The 20542-nt window shown below is 37.2% G+C and overlaps 1 protein-coding gene across 1 annotated transcript in view; it reads right to left on the reverse strand.

Annotated features, from left to right (window-relative positions):
* Positions 1-1174: 1174 nt before the first annotated feature.
* The window catches only part of MYO16 (myosin XVI), a 475062-nt gene continuing 455694 nt past the window's right edge, over positions 1175-20542 (reverse strand). The window contains exon 34 of the mRNA XM_069467032.1: positions 1175-1402. Within this exon, the coding sequence (XP_069323133.1) occupies positions 1175-1402 (228 nt within the window). The remainder of the gene's footprint in view (positions 1403-20542) is intronic.

Here is a 20542-nt window from a genome sequence, read left to right on the forward strand (position 1 = left end):
CACAAGTGTTCATGGGCGACAATAAAAACAACAAATAAATAAAACAATAGAAGAACATATAGGTAGAACAATAGATAGAACTCTTTTATTGGCACAGTAACGTTTCAAAGGCTGGTATGAATAAAGAGTTCCAAGTAGCAAGACATGGTGGACTGGAGCCACTGCTCGGAACTTCCCGACAGCCGACGGAAGCACAGCAAGGAACAGGCCGGTGCATTACAGGAGGGTGGAGTATATACAGAAGGTGAATCATGCAGCGTAACTCTGAGAGCACAATCGTCTTGTGATGCAGCCTTTACTGCTCAAACCCGGAGAGCTTTGAATGAATATGACCATTGTACACCACCAGCTATGAATCTGAAGCCATATGTGTTTAACCGAGTGCCGGATGATTTCCTGTAACCTATGCTGAAGTTGGGAGGTGAAATTTAACTAAAGAGTGCATAATCCACCTATCCAGAAATACAGAGCATAGGAAAGACCTGCCTCCTATTCAATGAATAAAATCTAAAACATGGGACTCGATCCATACTTTTGCAAGGGTTGACACTGGCGAAGCTAAAACAACAACACAGTCTCGAAATTTTTAGGTACCTTAGGTTAAAAAAAGTGTGTGGAGAAAAAAAAATCTAGAAATGATTTTTTAAAATTTGTATTTTGAAGAAAGGGAGCACCACCAATTGCATAAAGTTATAAAATACAGTAATAAACATGTAAATAATTATCAGGTTTGCAATTTCAGTAAAACACAAACACCTACAAAGAAATAAAATATATGTCTTGTATACCGTATTATAACAAAACCATTGGAAGTACAATAAACATATTGTTGCGCTATATAAAAACAACTGTACAGTGTGCATGGATGGCTCCTTCCCGCCACAATTCTCTTTCCCTCTTTCGCCTTGTCCACACTTTTCCCAGCCTTTCTCTTGCTACCTAGGTAGCATGGCCCTGTAAATGTGGAGCCTGAAAGTCAGTGTATCACCACAAAATGGATAAGAACACACACACACACACACACACACACACACACCCGGGGGAATCTCTTGTATTCAGCGTCAGTGTCCTGTGCTTTCTTGTGTAAATGCATGGAGAGAAGACCCATTAGGTGTCAGAAGGCAGCCTCCTGTGGATGTGGCAGTTTTATTTGGTGAGTCTGAAGTTCAGCCCATCACATGCTGGTGTCCCAGAGCTCAGACGGCAGCCTGTTGCAGGAGCCCCCCTCAGGCTTCTTCAGCAGAGTGGGCTTCTTGCAGGGTGGTGGGGGAGGCGCCCTGGGCTCAGTGTTGTGGAGCAGTTGCTGCCAGCCCTCGCCTTCCTCACAGAGCTTCCGCCTCCAGTCCAGGAGTTCCTGCAGGGCCACGCTTTCGTTCTCAGAGAGCCTCAGCTGATGGATTACCTGTGGGAGGGAGAGAAGGAAAAAGAGTAGCACTGAATCTTGTAGATGCGTGTGTGCGGCGTGACAGCAGCACCTGGATGCAAAGGGGCTGGGCTGGGGCGGAAAGAGACAGCACTTTCTACAGAAGCTCCGGCTCTGCTGCCTCTGGAGGCAGCACTAGCTCAGGTCAGCTGTGCACTGTGGAACTGCAGTGAAGACAGGAACAAAACACGGGGAAGGAGGCAGGGTAGTTAGCTCGCCATGCCCCCGGATGGTACAAACAAGAACCAAATGTCTGACCTGCACCCTCTATCACTGTGTACACTCTTACGGCAACTTGTACCCTTTCTTTATTTCATTTCTCTCTGTAGTAGATGTTCTCCTGCTAACAGAGCTTTCTCAAGCTTCACTCCATTCTAGAAGCCACTCCATCAGTCCACAGTTAACAGTCAAACATGGCTATCAGGGTGGCAGGACTCCATTCCAGACCACAAGACATGAACCCAAGGATGACCCTCCTTGACAGGGTCCATGCATGGGTAATAAAGCGTAGATCACAGCACACTAATACAGAAACTGGTTCCAAGTGTCAGGCATTGCACAAGATAGTCACTAAAATATCAACTAGCTCATCTGAGGCAAGCTAGCTGGGTTTGAGAGTATCTGAGACCTCTTTGGGGAATCCAGCCATACACTCTCTTTCGTGGCAGTGAAGCTAAACAATGAGCTCACCTAGCAACTGTGTACTGTCTCAGACCAGGAGCCCTCAAAGACGGGAATTTTGTGGGGCTGTGCAGGACAGCAGCAAAATGTGAACTTGCACTAGCTGCTTCCTCGCGCTTCACTGCGGCACCTAAAGACAGACAACCTGAGGACTGAGCCGAGACTCCTGACTTCAGCCAGGGCACAACAGACCATGCAGGTCACTTGGCTCTGCTCATCCCTTTTCTCCCAGCAGCCAGTAATCAGTAACAGCTGGACACTGTAGACATCAACTTTTCTGGTAATTCTGAGTGGGTATGCTAGTTTTCAAAAAGATGGGATTCTGGGAATCAGAATGGGAATACTGGGGAGAATTTGGGGAAAACTAGATGGCTCCTCCCACCTCCAAAGCACCAACTCCTCTGTTCTAGTGCCACTTCCATTTCATCACAATACTGTCTATTAAAGCAAAAGAAAATGAAGCAGAACATATATGGTTGTGACCCCTACGTAGGGAATAGTCACTTGAAAGTCGTAAGAGTAGGTGCTGTTCTGGATCCAGTTCTAAAACCAACACCTGAGCCTATTGTTGATCTGAGGAAGAAGATTTTAAAGGCTGGAATCAAGGGGATGGTGTTTGAGGCATGAAGGTCAAACCCGTATTGAGCAACCAGAACTCGAGTTCTGGAACTGGTTATTGGCAAAAGGAGTCTCTCAAATTGAATCTGTGGACAACCAGAGGGGGAAAACACCTAAGTGGGAAGAGAAGGATGCCACTGCCCAACCTCTGATGCCATCTCTACATGCCAGTAGGAAGTTTGCTGCAAAGGTCCCCGAGGCTGGGTGCTGGTCTCCAGTACTGCCCTGGGGTGACCTGGAAATGAGAAATCCTGCTGGGAGCCAGATTGCTCTATTGTCAGTGGAGTGAGCCAAGAAAGCAGGGGGCAGGGAACGTGCATAAAATTTAGCTATTTAATGAACATAACCTTGGAGGCTACATATGCACCGGGCCCTTTGCTAAGCACCTTACACATATTAACGCATCTGCTCCTCTTAAAAGCCCTATGAAGTTGGTGCTATTATTTTGCAGGTGAGGAAACTGAGGCACAGGGCAGTGAGGCAATGGAAAAATGGAAAATGGTGGACTCTGGCTGTCAGACTCCTGAGTCTCTGCTCTTCACTGTTCCTCTGCACAGCTCACCATTCACCCAACAGTTGTCGTGCAGGCTGTCACACAGGCTAAGGATCAGGGTGCCCTCCACCATGTTCCTCTTTCCCCCTTTTTCTAAATGGGATTTTTAGCGCTATCTGCATGTTTCCCCATGAGTGTGATTTTTGTTCCTCTATTCCACTAGTCTATGCCGCAGTGATTGCAGTTAGCTTCAGTCTCATCCACCCTGCGGATGTGGAACATTTGTATTTATGCTCCTTGGCACACATTCAGCATACAGTAGTGATCTCTGAAAAATAATGTGTCACTGGACTTATCCTTAGGGAGAACATTTAACTGATAGAGGAGTATCTCTGCCACCTCAGCTGAGTACTTTCCCAAAACTTTCCTGAGTTGTCATCTTTCTTAAAGTGACACAAATTCATATTCATTTATTTTGAAAACAAAGCTAGGAACTCCCAGTCCTGGAGAAGATGAAGTAGGTTACTGCTCCCATTGTAAAAATTTTAAAAAGAATAAATTACAAAAATCATATTTTTAAAGCATCAGAAAGTTCTGCTAAATGGAGAAAATTCCAGATGGAGCGAAGCTTTCTGAGGTGAACTGATAATTACCAGCTGCTTTTCCCCCCCGGGGACATTTGTCAATTCTGAGCTCTTCTGCAGATCTAGAGAGTCTCTTCTGATATTTTGCAGCTGCATAGGACTGGAGAAATGACTTGGAAACTTGAGGATCCTCAAGTGCACAGCCATTTTCCACAAGGGACATCGTGGAGTTCTTCCAATGTACGGGTGACTGATGCCTTGGGCCAAAGCTTATGAAAAGCAGAACGAAATTTTCTACGATGATAGAATTGTGTCAGAAGTAGGTCTCTGACAGGGGAGGTGACAGCCTCAAGCACATGGCCAGCCTCACCTTCAAATCATTTGCTAGATTCTGAAACTGTGTGGGGCCCACGGCTGGAGTGTGGGGCTGGGAGTTCTGAAATGCAGGGCTGGACCTGCGTCACCTTCAGTGCTATGGAACAAAGGCTTCTCCATGAAAAGCACAGGATGATCAAGCCTGAGGACTGGAAGAGAACCAAAAAGAGAACTGGAGAGAACTGGTCCTCCAATACCGCCCAGTGAGGCACCATCGTGAGATGAGAGCCGACTTGTTAATGGAAACATCGCAGAAGCCAGAGGTCAACGAATTACAGGTTAAATTATTGAAAGAAAATAATTCAACCCAAAATTCTATACTCAATAAAAATAGCCCTCAAAAATGAAAGTGAAATAAAGATGTTCTTGGACAAACGAAAATGAGAGAATTTGTCACCAGAAGTCTCATACTAATAGAAAGGCAATTTTTTTTTTAGGGTGAAAGAAAATGATCCCAGATAGAAAAATAGAAATTTAAGAGGGAATTAAGAAGACTGGAATTAGTGAATTCATGGGTAAATATAAATTATGTGCTTGGAATGTCTCGTAGACTTTAAATTATATGAAGAACACAAATGCATGCCAACAGTAACTGCAAACCTCAGGAGGGATTAAACAGAGTTTAGAGGTCTTAAGGTTCTAGCAATATTAGGTAAGTGGTAAAACTAATCAAATCTGTTAGGATGCAGTAAGTCAAGGATTCATGTTTTATCCTCTAGTGAAACTGCTAGAAGAGTAGACAGGACATTTAATCAAGAAGGTAATGTAAGAGGAAAGTACAATAATAAATATTCAGTTCATTTAAAAGAAGGCAAGACAGGTATAGAAAGAAGAAGGCAAGAAAGATATAAAAATAGAGACCAGTTCCTAACAAGGCAGAGCAAAGTGTAAAAACTGGACAAACAGAATCCACACCTCTACCCAGCAGTTGGTTTACTCTTCCATGGCCGTATGGCACATGCTGTATGTATTTATCTTGATGCTAGTATGTTTGATAGACCATACAACTCTGTCCTTACACCAACCACAAAATACATCTACTCTACATTTCTTCTAAATCCTAAACTCTTTTCAACAGTTTTTCATAATGATCGAAAATATACTAGATGGGACTCTCTGCTAAAGCTTCACAATAGGAACAGACTTGAAGACTGAGTCACTCCGGAGAAGCACACAAGCGGTGCCAATCTGTGGAGAGTGACTTTCAGCAGCCGCTGAATTAGGTTTGTCAGGAGGGATTTTGACAAAAAATGTCCCAAATCCCCTGAGTCATTGCTTCTCTTTTTTGGGGGGAAAATGTTCTCTACCCTTTCAAAGCTCCTCAATGTTTACTAAAAATATCTGAATTCCCAAGTACATTATAAAAGGTAAAACTTATGCACACACCATTAGAAAGCCTTGTCTTAATGAGGATATTGATGTTTTGAATAATGCAGTGAGTACAGAAGAACACCACGTTTGAATCAACACACAAGAGCCTTCCCTGGTTCCTTAAGCAAAAATTTGACTGATGTTTGCAATAATCAACTAACATTCAGAATAAACCCTTTAACTCAGGCATCCCATGGAATCTTCCTTATTTTCTGTCTTAGATATTAATAGCTATTGAGTAAAACCTACTAGGTGTATAAGGATAGTTGCCAGAATGGCTTAAATTAGATGCTAAAATATTAACATTATTAATATTCATTAAAAAAAAACTTTTCACAGGTTATTTCTTAAATAATGGTAAAAATTCTGTGTAAGATTATATGATAGACCACTACCGTCAACACAGCAAAGGTTAGCGGGTATTTTAAAATTCTGATCTGTGACAATAAACAGAAGATCAGAAGAGGAGGGCTGTATTTCCTAATAACATTCAATCTGATTTATTTATAATTCCTAAATTTATTAGATGGTGAAACAGAAGAATTATATTTGTCATAGATAAAGAGCCTTAATATTTTAGAATAACAAATAAATGCAACTGTAAATGCTATTTAAATGGTGATCCATTAACATAAAAGCAACTAAAGTATTTAGAATTTGATTCGACACTGTAAAAACATTGAAATCAATGTTTATCCATCCTTTAAATGTTATGTCCTATTGGTAACCACAAAACAGGGCATGATTTCCTTTACCATTATTTGATATTTCATAATAAATTAAACATTACCATTAAAAAGGAAGTAATGATTTTGGAACAAAAGTTTAGTTTTGATATTGAAAAACAATCATTTCCTTTTAGAAGGAGAAGAAACGCCTGAGGATTGGAGATGCCACTGGTGATGTGAGCTTGGAGTCAGCTGGCTTCACACTGGGTGTAATTTATCCTCATTTGTTGATATGATATAAAGGATGCCATACTGGTGTCTTTTAGGACTTTAAGCATGTTTCCCATTACTTTAAAAGATTTATCTTCACCTCATATTACCACTTTAGATAGCTAGTCACTTATTTATTTATTTCTTCCTGGAATGTTTTATATAATAGTCTTTGTACACAAAATCATTACCTTTTAGAACCAGAAGGCCAGTGTTATAACTAGGAAAGTAAAAAGCTCCCCACATCTACAAATTGTTGGTGTACATTGCCCTACCTCTGTGCTAGGTGCCCTGTGCTTTTTGAATGTGACAAATGCCCTGATTTCAGAGGCTCTTTTAGACAACTAAAACATGTATGTGTCTTAAATTGTTACATATGGCATAGAGACAGAGCACGGAAAAATGAGAAAGTTTAGGTTTTTTTCTTAAGTTTTTTTTTTTTTTTCATTTACCTGAGAAATGGGGCTTTATGGAGAAGCCTCAGGGAAAGGAACCCTGGATCTGAATTTTAAGAAATGAGACTGTCACCTAACCAGTTGGAAAAGGGGAAAAGAAGAGGTAGGAGAGGGGATTTCCACAGGACAGATGACAGGAATGACACTGAATTTCATTTGTTAACACGGAATGACAAACCCATGAGGAATCTGAAGATGTTTTGAGCAGAGACGGTATGGCTGAAAACCTCAACTCTAGAGATAGATTACCTGGATTGGAATTCTAAATTTGCCACCTACTTATATAACATCGAACAAGTACTCACTGGTTCCCTCACCTGTAAAGTGGGATCACAATAATTCTCTACTTCATACTGACTCAGTGAGGATTATATGAGTCACATGTGTAGGTTACTTAAAGGAGGGCCTTAAAATAGTAGTGAGTGCTGTATAAATACGAGCTGTTAGGATTTTGGCATTGTTAGCTCTTCGACTGGAGAAAATCCCTAAACACCGATGAATTATGATTATCCTGATGGCTAAATTAAATTATGCTAAATGAAAACACTTCTTTAAATTAAAGCCCTTTATAAATATGACGTAGTTTCCTCCTTTATTATTTAAAAAAACTCTCAAAATACTGAATAACACATTGGATTTAAAACATAACTATGACTTAAATATGATTTAAAACTAAAGAGAGTTACACAGGAAGAAAATGATGAAAGGTTTAGAGGTTTTGTGAATTTTAGGGGTAAGAAAAAGAGTAAAAACATATTTTAGTGAGCTATTTAAACAATTGTCAAATGTAATGCTTCTGAAATTGGGGTTTGTATTTTCAGGGGTCCTCCAGTTCTTTGGACAATTTAAAATTTTTTGAATTTATATTTTCATGATTTCTTTTAAAAAGTAATGTCATTTTGCTTTGAATCATCTGAATAACTACCTTGCAAGCTAGTGCTCGATGATTTTTTTTTCTGGCTTTTTATTTTATTTATAAGTAGTTTGACACAAATCATATTATTTATACTGTTGAAAATTAATGAAAAAACAACAGATGAAGTTAAAATGCAAACAAATTTTATTTTCCTCTAAGGAAAGCTAAATGATATTGCAGAGTAGGGTAAGTTCAAAAGTTGACCAGCAGTTCAAAGATAAAAAGTGAGAGAGATTTGGTTAACCAATATCACAAAATGGTGGAAATGCACAAAAGTTGATCAATAGCATAGTCAGTAAAATACTCATGTTTTCAACAGACATGTCATTTCAGCTAAACAAAATCCTATACCTAACATGAATGTCACAAATTTTATTTAATTTGTTTGTTTTTGTAGGTTTTTATTCTACTCAACTGCTAAATTAGCCTTGTAACCAGAGCTAAAAGGATAAAGAGATTTTATGTAATACAGTGTATTTAATTAACATTGTTATAAAATAATTTAAGAAATGTTAAGGTCAAGGAGAATTTTTTTTTCATTCAACAAGGATCATATATATTATGCTAGTTGAAGAAATGTTGAACTATTCCATGTGAGTAGAATTAGTGACTGCTTGACAAAACTATGGTGTCCTTTAGAGTCCAAAATGAGTAAATTAATCTCTACCCAGAACAAAGCAGCCAGTGTACTTGCTCAGAGAGTTTAAATGGCATAAACATATGAATGCCTGGACCATGTTCCAGAGAAGAGAGAAATATTATAACAACATATTAAACTTGTGGGTTTATGTTTTTAAAAACTTAGGAGTAAATGGGCACCTCACCTTCATTAGGTCCAGGAAAGAGAATAGAAGAGAACACCTTCAAGCAAGCAATGCCAGGCTGACCCTGAACAAAGTCTTAAATACGTGAGATGTATTTCACATTTCACAGACTCAGCTAAGGCCCTTTCAAACACTGGCAAGCCCTGGGAACTTATTAAAAATGCTCTGCTGCTCTGAAATCACATAGGGTGTGGGTGGTCCCATACCCATTACTTGCTGTGAATTCAGACATGCCTAAATGGGTGTGAATGGCTAGCAGGTGGGACTCTGAAAGAGAAGGGGATAGTCACCACAGATTTCCTGGTGGCAGAAGAATGCAATGATTTAGGTTTAAGAGATCAAATAAGCTTATAATATATCCAGAATTATTATATTTGGATGGCATGGTAAAAAACAGTACTATTCTATAACAAAACCCAAGCTTTTAGATAAGGGCACAGGCTTTCTGTCAGTTTAAATGTCTTTCGAAACAAAATTGTTTGGTGGCAAATCTAACAAGATATTTGCAAGTTATTCTGCAATCCTTATTTTTAAATTTATCATCTGAAAGAGATCTCAGAGCTTCAGAGTTTGGGGGCCACTTGCGATTCAGTAAGGAGAAAGCAGAAACTCTTGGTTTACAGAGAGCTGGGGAAGTGTGACCACCTCAAAGAAATTGACAAATGGATCCATTTCAGGACTATGGGAGGCTGAGCCAGTATTGCCAGGGCCATGCCAGTGTGGGCTGCACTTAGGGTGAGGCCAGCGTTTTTCATATACAACCTCCTGTCAGTTCAGACCACCTTAAATGTGGCCTGGGTTGCACCTATAACACTACCACGTTCTCCTTTCTGCTCTTAAAGCAGGATTACATGAGGGGAAAGCTAAGCCATTTACATTCTATAAATATGTATGCCTCTGAACACTGGAACGACGTTTCAAGCTCCCAGCACAGGAAAGCAGATACATAAATGATCATGGTCCAACTTCAAACCCATTTCCCTATGGCTGGAATAGTCATCCTCACACAAAATCCCTTCCATTCATTAGGTTTTCAGCAAGAAGATTCCTTCATAAAAACAGTAATCCTTAGAAGATAACAATGCTACTGAAGATACTGGTAATTACTACCTTGACAACTCAGTACAGGGGTAAAAATGGCTTTTATTTTGTTATTGAGAAAATCTTGCTGATTTGGTATTTAGAAGTTCAAGATATGAATCTAGGTTTCATTTCCCTGCTCAAACTGTAAAGTACCTTGTGTTTCCTCAAATCTAGGAGACATCAATCAGATAGGAAGATAGAGTTTGATAAAATGATGTAAAGACTGAGTTTGTGGAAGTTCTTTCTCTAAAGTGAGATGTTTATAATTAGTTCACTTATTTTCAGGGATTACAAAACACTAAATCCTTCACAACCTGGAGGGAAATACATGATCTAAAGGCTCAATGAGGTTTATTATGTATATATCTATTTACTAATTTTCAACAATTTCCTATTGTGCCATTATGAGTTCTGTGAGATGATCTAATTAAAAAAAAGATATAGATTTTCTTCACTTCCTATGGATATGGATTTCTGTGAATAATATTAATAAATGTAAATTAATAATCTGCTGCTGATTTTTAATTTAAGTCTTTCCCTTCAAGGATAAAAATAGTCTTTGTTAAATAATTCATATGTAAAATCATGTTGCTGTTCATTTGTCACAGAATTGATTTTTCTATTGACTATTCACCCAAAGGTGAAAAGAGGCATTTACTGACATTTATGGAAATTAAAAGAAGGAAGTGTCTTGGCTGACTGAATAGTGAATATTAGTGTTTCAAATGCAAATCCCCCTTCCACTCTGTGCTAACAAGATGTTGGTGGGAAAAAAAAAATTAAGAAGTGAAATTTGAAAAACACAGTCTCTAAAACCAAGGTCTACCTAAATAAGTCTTAAAGGTGTAACTTAAAATGTCACTCAAAAAAAAAATCTTTGATTAAAAGGTTGCCTATTCTTATGCTTCTAAAAAAATCAAGAAAAATATCTGAAAGTGAAAGCAGCATTTGTGGTTTAGGTAGAAAAGAGTTGGTCCTTCCTAATTCAGAAATAGTCATTTATCCAGCGATCCAATTAAGTTCATTCTTGGCATTTTGTTTTCTTTGTTGCCTAAGATTTAAATAAAAAGGAAAATATCCTTTAAAAGGCATGTTACAAGTTTTATTGCAAACAAGACTAGCTAGCTCTGAACAATAGGGGTGAGGGAGGGGAGAGAGACGGTTTAAAATTTATTACCTTAGCTCCATACTTTTATTTCCTAAAAAGTCAATGTTTTCTTTATTTTTATAATAAGTAACATTATATTGGAACACATTTATAACTTAAATACTCACTTATTTGCATTTGGCAGCTGATTTTAACCTCTCAATTCATAGTTATGAATAAAAAGGACTCTGATGAGTGAATGTATATGTTTCTTCATATTAACTGAAAATTATAAAATAGAAACTTATAACTGTACTACAAATCATGCAATATAATTAATTTGTGACATTTAGGATATGGATTTTGTATGAACTATTTTCTCTTATCTCAATTCATTTAAAAAACAGCAGTACCAGTATAAGCAACTGGTAGTTTGCAGCAAAAATTAATAACATATTTAGAGTGTGTTTATAGTAATGACATAGTAATAGGGTTCAGATCCAGGGAATATATGGGAAAAAAACATAAATCTGTTATATTGATAACACAGAAAGTAAGGTACTAAAATTCCCATTTAAAATATTTATGATATGAAAGGCTGATTCCCAATATCAAGAAGTATGATGGATGACAGTTAAGCTACTAACTTTTTTCTTTCTAAAGAAAAAAAATCTGTTTATATCATTTGTTTGTTCAAAACTCTTCCATGCCACTGCCTTCCCCGGACCTAAAGAAAGACTCAATCCCATATGCTCTGAGAAAGTTCTTTATTTTCTGGCCACACTAATTATTCTACCCTCATCGTCATCCATCTTCACACAGACTATATTCATCCAACTGAATCCAATATATGCAGAACACACCCTGTAGTTCTATTTCTGTTCCCTACAATAGTCCTGGTTTGTATGTCCAAATACAGATCCCTCTGCCTGATGAAATGCTCTGAGGTTTCCAAGGCCAATCTCTAATATCATCTTCATAGTATTGTTTTAGATCTTTAAAGCATTTTCACATGTTATTATACTGGTTAGACACAACCATGTGAAATGAGAAGGTTAAATATTATTAGCTTCATTTCACAGATGCAGAAATTAATCTTTCAAGCCCAAAGTCACTTTAGTAAGTGACGGAGTCAGAATTCTAATTCAAGTACATTGAGTTTAGTCAAATTTTATATGTACACATTGCATTGCCTTCCAAGAAGTTTTCCCTATCTGTTGATCAATTAATAAATGTGCTTTAAATGATTATGAGAATGGAAGACACTGTGGTGGGTTCTATAGAACATAGCAAGATGCACAAAACATGACCTGCTCCCTCCAGGGGCTTCCATTCAAATTGAGCAACAGGAGATACATGCATAAAAATCAAATGAATAAAGATGCTTAGACAAGACACAAATACAAAATTTCAATACCAGGCACTATAGCATTAACTGCCTAATAATTTATGCATGTGATTACTCCTTTTGGAATATAGGGGAGACGCAACTCATTTAAAGGCCATATGGCCATTGGGATGTGGGATTTGATCTGGATGAAGAGGATGAGTAGGACACAGAAGAGGAAATGCCATTTGGGAATGGGAGAAGGAATGTTTGTGTTTTGGTCACATTTATATTTCTAATTTACAAAGCCACAAGAGAGAGAAAGCCCCAAGGATGTGGTGTAGGATTTGAGAGTTGACTGTGGAGCAAGAACAGAGTTGTGAATAACGAGGAAAGGATGCAAGGCTGGTGCGAATTGTGGGGGGAAGTGAGGGTCAGCATCACAGTAGCACAGTGCCCAAAGCTTTCCCAGGAGCGAGGGCCCAAGTCAAAGGACATGCTGCTCCACCTATTACTTTAGCCAGTCTCTTAATTTACATTGTTTTGTGGGACACAGTTTGCCTCTTAATTTATTAATTTCTCAAAATATTTTTCCAGTACTAAATATAACTAAGAATGAGAAAAACCATTTTATGAAACTAGATGTTAATAGAACCCAATCCAAGTGGATTAAGAAATGTCAGCTGTAATTAGAAAAGGGGCATCGATTAACAAACAACTCCGTGGGACATGGAATTCACCCCCTGGAAGCAAGAATCTTCTCTGTCCTCGACCTTGCTTCCCCCTTCAGAATGTGGGCACCAGCCAGAGTCACCCACTTGAGAACTGAGGGTAAGAGAGGCAACTTCTTTATAATCACTAAATGCACTGAAAAGGTCCTGAAAGTATTAAAATATTTCTGTCTCTCAGGGTGCCCAATCAGTTGTAGAGAATTGACTTTGTTTCTGAGAAAAATTAAGTCCATTGATTTTTCAGGAATTTTTAAGAGTTACAAACTTTATATATACATATAGAACTATAGAGAGAGAATATATAGAGTATATATACACATATATTTGTGCTGTGTGTAAGCAAGAGAGAGAATGAGAGGAGGGTGGCTTGGTGGGATCATTATTTTGTATTAAAATTTCTGATAAGCAATATTGCAAGAATTCTATCACTGGAAGATATGAACAGGCATAATTTTTACTATCTTAAAGATTGCCAAATGATGGAGGCTAAACTTAGTTATGCACTAAAAATAATAATGCTCAGCAGCAACAATAAAATCTTAAGTTAAATACATGTTGAAGAGGGGCTAATTAGGGTCACTCCAGTGCTGTAATAGACAAGCCACACATACCAGTGCCCTGACACAAAGGAGGTATAAAGGAGGTATATTTCTTGCTCATGTTGAGGCCAGAATCTGATGAGTGGAAGACCTTTAATGTCACTGTAAATGTACCTGGCCTTTTCTTAGGTCTTGGAGAATTCTGTGTCCAGTTTTTGGAAGAGAAATATTACAGAAGACCAAACAGAAAGGTCTGTAAGGGCCAGGCTTGAAAGTGGCACCTGTCACGATAGCTCCCATCCCATTGGCTAGTCCCAGTCACATGATGACTCATAACCACAAGGGAAGCTGGGAAATGTAGTCTAGCTACATGCTTAAGAAGAAGAAGAAATAGATTGGGCAGGCACCTCTGCCACTGTGACCATGGGGTCAACTATAGTGCTTTTAAGACACTGTCGGGGCAAATCATATGGGTACAGATGCTAGAGAAAAGAAAAACAGATGTCAGAAAGGATTAAGAAGGAAAAGAGACAAGATTTTGTTCAAGTAGGCAAAATATGAAAGCAAATATTTTTAATCAAGACTTCTTTCCAAAAATAGATAGTAAAAATCACATGCAAGTGAATAAAATTAATTTAAATCCACTTGGGCTTCAAAATCTAGGCTTTTCATATCATTGACTTCATGACACTTCTTTCTCTAATATCACGGTTCATCTGTTTTAGAAACAGAGTCAGAAATACAAAATGACAGTTTCAAATAATAACATAATCATAGAAATTAGAAAAGAATCAGGCCTACCAGGTCTACCGAGGTCATAAAATACATTCCTTCCACATTCTATGTCAGCACAATGGGAATCTTTGTATTCTTTTAGCCTGAATTTTGATTTCAAAATTGTTAGAAAATTTGGGGCCCAGGTTCTCTGGAGTCTCTCTTCCAATTCTCTGGTATCTTGAGCAGAAATAAAGCTATATGTCTAATATTTTCCACTTGCAGAAAAGGCAAACATTTACTCATTACTTACACTCTGAACAGATCAAAGTTTCCAAACCTAGTAAGATGATTTTAAAGAAAGTCATACTATAATGCAGTCATAATTGGTATTTTATATTTAGCCTCTTGCTGTAGTTTATAGCTGAAAAGTTTCCCTTTGCTAGAACTGACATTTATAACTAAAAGCAATTTCAACTTCACTTAACATCTATTATAGTTACAAGCAGAGTAACTTCACTCCAGCCTCACCGGCCAGCTTGCAATTCAGGCATGGTCCTACCTCAGGTCTGGGGTGTCCCCTCAGCCTGTAATGCTCTCCCCGATGTCAACATGGGTAACCCCTGATTTCCTTACTTTATCTTTGCTCACTGAGGCTTTTCTTGATTGCTGATTCACAATTGCAACTCAATCCAACCACTCTGCTTACCCTGTGTTATCTTTTCTTCTTTCCACATATTTTATTGCCTTTTAGTATACTATACATTTTATTTAAATCTTGCTCATTGTTTGCTTTCCAAAGTTAGAATTTAACTTCCATGAGGGCAAGGATGTTTGCTTTGTAGACTAAGGTATTCCACATGCCTGGGACAGCAGGACTTTAATAAATACTGTTGATGAATGAATGAATGACTGAACCTCTGAAAATTCAATTTTATGCAATCCACTCTCTGAGAATTCATAATACTAGAGGTACATTATTATATACTTTGAGTTATTTTATATATTACTTATACATGCATGCATATAACTGAACAGTTATATGCATGAAACATTGCACATTATTCTTTATGTGCAATATAAGGAATCTTACAGAGTCATTTTCATTGTATGTGACTTTCGAACTATATAATTTTAGAAGCCAATCATCATACAAAATGTGACTTCACTTTAATATCCTCCAACCAGTGAAGCAACTGCTCGAGATCCTATTTACCAAGTTTATTGACACATTTTTAACATGGGACTGAATTAAAAATATTTTTAAAAGTTAGGGAATAATGTGTCAGTCTGCTTCTCTTAATTCTTCCAGGGCTGCTATTGGCTGACAAATTGAGCTAGCAATTGATTGAGTGCTTTGTGTTTGGAATACAAAAGTGATTAAGATGCATTTCATACATTTTCTATAAGCTCAAAAGTCAATTAGGATACACAGATGATTATAACGCAACAAAAAGTTTGTACAGAAGATATATATTATTGAGTTATGGGAACAATGTTATAGAGGCAACTGATTTGTTTGGGCAAGGTATTCAAGAGAGGCCATGAAGAGGATAGCACTATTCCAGAAGAATCTGGAAAGTCATAGATAAGTATGGAGCAAGACAGCAAGACTACATGTCTGGCAATGCACTCAGTATTAGGAGAAGTCAGTGGCATGAGCTTATGTTTTAGAAAGTGTAGAATAATTGTTATCCATACAAAAAATATGTAAAATTCATTGCTAACTTACACCATTCTCAAAAATAAAGTCCAGATCGCCTAAATTTCTAAATTCAAAAATACAAACCCAAACTTTATACAAATTATAAGAAGATATCTTTATGGCAGGCAGCAGTGTAAGAAAGCTTTTTTCTTTTTTAAAATTTTGTAAGAAAGATTTTTTTGAACAGAACATCGAGAGTACAAACCCTCAAGGTAAGAATTAATCAGCTGGACTATCTTAACATGATAAATTATTGTGGGATAAATACATAAATTTGGCCAAATTGGATTAAGTTTACTGGAGCCCAATTCTCTCACTTATTACAGCTAAAACTTTGGATAAAATACAAAACATCTATCTGAGGGATAAGAAATGTAAAAAAAAAAAAAGTGGGGAAATTATGGACTGGTATCAAAACTTGGGGAATGAAGGCAGAATAATGCCATACTCAAATTAAAGAGAACTAAGAATTCTTAGGTCTGCTCTAAGTGGAGTGGTAAAGGAATGTCTTTAAGCTGATGTGAAATGATACCAGAAAGAAACTTAGAACTTCGGGAATGAAGGAGAGCAAGAGAAATGGTAAATATTGGTGTTTTTCTCAACTATTTTTCTCCCTGTATGAACTGTTGAAAGCAAAAGTTATGCCATTGCCCAGGAGGTTTCCTTGATGTTGATGCAGCACGTTCGAAAACCATAAAGTTAAGGCCAGTGCAGGAAGGTCAAGGGGCCAACAGGGTTGACCAGAAGCAGAGTGAAATTGGGTATGCATACATTACAATCACTAGGGCCACCACAAAAAATATACATATAAAGACTTATGGTCAAGACACCGATAGGGAAACTAAAATGGAATATTAAAAAATATTAGAATAACCCCAGAGAAGCCATCAAAAGGAAACAGAAGAATAAAAACAGTGGGGACAAATAAAAAATACATAACAAAACTGATATACATAAATCCAACCATATCAATAAAACATTAAATAGAAATGTTCTGACAAAAGGCTTTCAGATTGGATAAAAATAAATAAGATCAATCTGCATGCTGCCTACACAAATCTCATGTCAAATATATGGCTATAAACACATTAAAGTGAAGGGCTGGATTTTTTTGAGGGGAGAAGGTGAACAGTTCTAAAATTAGATTGTGGTCATAATTGTACAACCCTGAGAACTTATGAAAAACCACGGAATTATCCACTTTAAGGGTGTGGCTTGTTTGGTGTGTGAATTATATCTCAATAAATCTGTCTTTAAAAAAGTAAAAGAATGTACCATGGAATATTACTCAGCTATAAGGAATGATGAAGATACGACATCTCTATGGTTCTCCTGGAGAGAGTTGGAACCCATTATATTAAGTGAAGTATCCCAAGAATGGAAAAACAAGCATCACATGTACTCACCAGAAAATTGGTTTCCCTGATCATCACCTAAATACAAATCTGGGAACGACACCAATTGGACATCAGACTGAGGTGGGGGGTGGGGGAGGGGATGGGGGTATGCCTACACAATGAGTGCATTGCGCACCGTTTGGGGAGCGGTAACACTTGAAGGTGCTGACTCGGGAAAGGGGGGGTGGGGAAAAAAATATGAAACTATTGTTTTCAACTTGCACTGTTCACTTAATAATTTATCATGATTATTTCCCATATTATTTCATATCATTGTACAAGAAATAATGTATACATTATGAGGACATACTGTATCTAACAAGATATACTGTTAGACTCTTTGATTCTGTAAAATTAAATTGAAAAAAAAAAAAATAATCCTGAGCAGGGAAGTAACTTGAGGTATTAAAAAAAAAAAAGGTTGGCCATGAGTTTTGTTAATTGTTGAGATTTGGTAATAGGTACATTCATCACTATTCTCTATACTTTTATGTGTTTGAAATTTTCCATAATAAAAAGGTTTCCAAAAAACAGGAAAAAAAAAAAAAAAAAAGTAAAAGAATGAAAAAATATATCTTGCAGACAATGATCAAAACAATGGAGTGGCTATATTAATTTCAGACAAAGTAGACTTCATAAAAAGAAATATCATGAATAAAAAAGAAAATTGCATAGTGACAAGTAGATTTCTTCAGCAGGAAGATGCAATAATCTGAAAAGTTCTATGCATTTAAAATCGAGCTTCCAAATACATGAGGCAAAAACTAACAAAATTAAAAGTAAAAAAGCCACAGTTATGGTTGGAGACATCGGAGTTCTTCTCTCAGTAACTGACAGAAAAAACAGACAGAGAACAAGCAAGGATGTATTGATAGAACTGAACCCTATCAACCAACCAGACCTAGTTGACATTTCCAGAAGATTCCACACGACAAAAATCAGAATACACACATATCTCAAGGGCACATGGAAATTTCACCAAGACAAATCATATCGTCTTGGTGAATAAGACAACAAAACAAATCCTAATACATTTAAGAGAATTGAAATCATTCAAAGAATATTCTCAGGTCATAATAGAATTAGACTAGAAATCAGTAACAGAAAGATATCTGGAAAACCCCCAAATATTTGGAAAATAATAGCATTGGTCAAACAGAAAGTCCCATGGGAAATTTGGAAATATTTTAAACTGAATGAAAATGGAAACAAAACATATGAAGATTTGTAGGATGCAGCTAATACTGTGTTTAGCTGAAAATCTACAACATGAAATATTTTTATGAAAAGAAAAAGGATACCTCAAATCAGTGATCTACTCTACTATTTAAGAAACCAGAAGAAGAGAAAATTAAACCCAAAGACATCAAAAGGAAAGAAAATAGAGAGAATAGAAACCAATGACACACAAAAACAACAGAGCATGTCAATAAAATGAAAATCTAGCTTTTTAAAAGATCAATAAAATTGATAAACTTCTAGCTAAACTGACCAAAAAAACACAAAGTGTTTGCCGTGGATAAAACTGGCAAGGAATATTTCCCAGAATATGTGAAAAATTCCCACAGTCATGAAGAAAGTCATGCAAACCAGTTAGGAAACAGAAACAAGATGCATTTGGACTAACAGGTCAGAGAATATATGAAAACACTCCATAGCAACCAGCGAAATATAAAGTGAAAGATTCATTTTATACTTATCACATTAACAACAACAACAAAAAATCATTAAAACAAGTGTTTACCAGGAGAATTGAAAAACCTCATTCCCTTTTAGAAGTGTATAAATTGATTTGACCATTTGAGGGAGTATTTTGGCACTAACCACTACGTTTGAAAATGTCTATACCCAGAAATTTAGCACCTCCATTTCTAGGGGAACTTTGGGGATTTTTTTTTCTTTCCATTATGAGTTAGAAGCATTTTCAGTGATGTTTGTTGTAGCATTGTTTGTAACACTGATAACTTGGAAACGATTTTGATATGTTTTCCACCCCACTTTGTCAAATTGTAAACATGTTGTTCTTAAAAAATGCTATGATTATATTTACTGAAAATTTGTTTCTGAGAAATGTTTCAAATGGAGGAGGCATATTTACACCTAAAAATTGAGTATTATAATTCTTCTTTTTTTCTTTTTCGGTGTTGAAAGCTTACAGAGGTGCCAGTAAAAATTTATGCTCATACCCTTGGCTGTTGTAACCTCTAGCCCTCTATTAAAAACTTTAGCACAAATATCTGACCTGCCATACTATCACTGAGCACGGAGCATCATCCATCTCCCTGCACCTGTCATGAAAATCGCCCAGTTGGGCTGTCTGTGTACCATGATGCAACAGACCACAAGGCAACACCACTTGCCTTGTGCTGATCTGGAGGAAGCCCACCTGGCTACCCGAGCCACTGCTGCACCTGAGGGCCAGGGGTGGCCAGGCAGTGTGAAACCTGTCCTACAGAACAGGGTCATGGGTCCCAAAGGCCCTTCCTCTACCCATACTAGCTCCTAGCAAGGAGCTTGTTGAAGGAACATGATTGCAATTCTGCACTAAGTGTGCAGGGGTCCTCAGTAGCTTCTCCTAGTATTGACATCTCAACCACTGAGCTAATACTCAGAATAAGACAACAAATGAGAGCAACATATATCAAAATGAAAAAAAAAAATTCCACCTCAAGAACAACAAAAATCCGTTTGCAGAATAATCTGTAGGGAGAATATAGATATATGCACACACACACACACACATACATACATATATATGTATAACATTTTAAAGGTTTGTACAGCATTGATTATTATTTGTGTATATTAAATGATTTAAGGTGATTTAAGGACACATGCACACTTAGCAAAAATGCAAACGTGGATGAAGGGCTATGTGCTCACTGCAGGGTAATCATTCATTTCTAGTGTGGTGGGCAAGGATGGGATCAAGAGCTGGGATATGTGTTTTTTCTAAAAACGTAGCTCTAAAGCAAATACAGCAAAATGCTAAGGTTTATTGAAATTTGGTATTTTATGAATCATTGTGCTTTTTTCCTAAATTTATAATATTCCACAATAAAATATATTTTTAAAAATCACACGTGACAGATTTTATCAAAGTCCCAGATAAGTGTTGGGCTCTGTTGATTCAATCTAATCTACATATTTCAGATGCCGTCTCCTATGTTAAAGTCAGAAGCGATGTTCAGAATACTGGCCAGGAAAACAGACAAATAGCATGATAACAATAACAAGCATTTTTTTTTGGAGCACCTATAATATTCCAGGCATGTTACATG

Source organism: Eulemur rufifrons, chromosome 4 (assembly GCF_041146395.1).
Source record: "Eulemur rufifrons isolate Redbay chromosome 4, OSU_ERuf_1, whole genome shotgun sequence".
Classification (NCBI taxonomy): domain Eukaryota; kingdom Metazoa; phylum Chordata; class Mammalia; order Primates; family Lemuridae; genus Eulemur; species Eulemur rufifrons.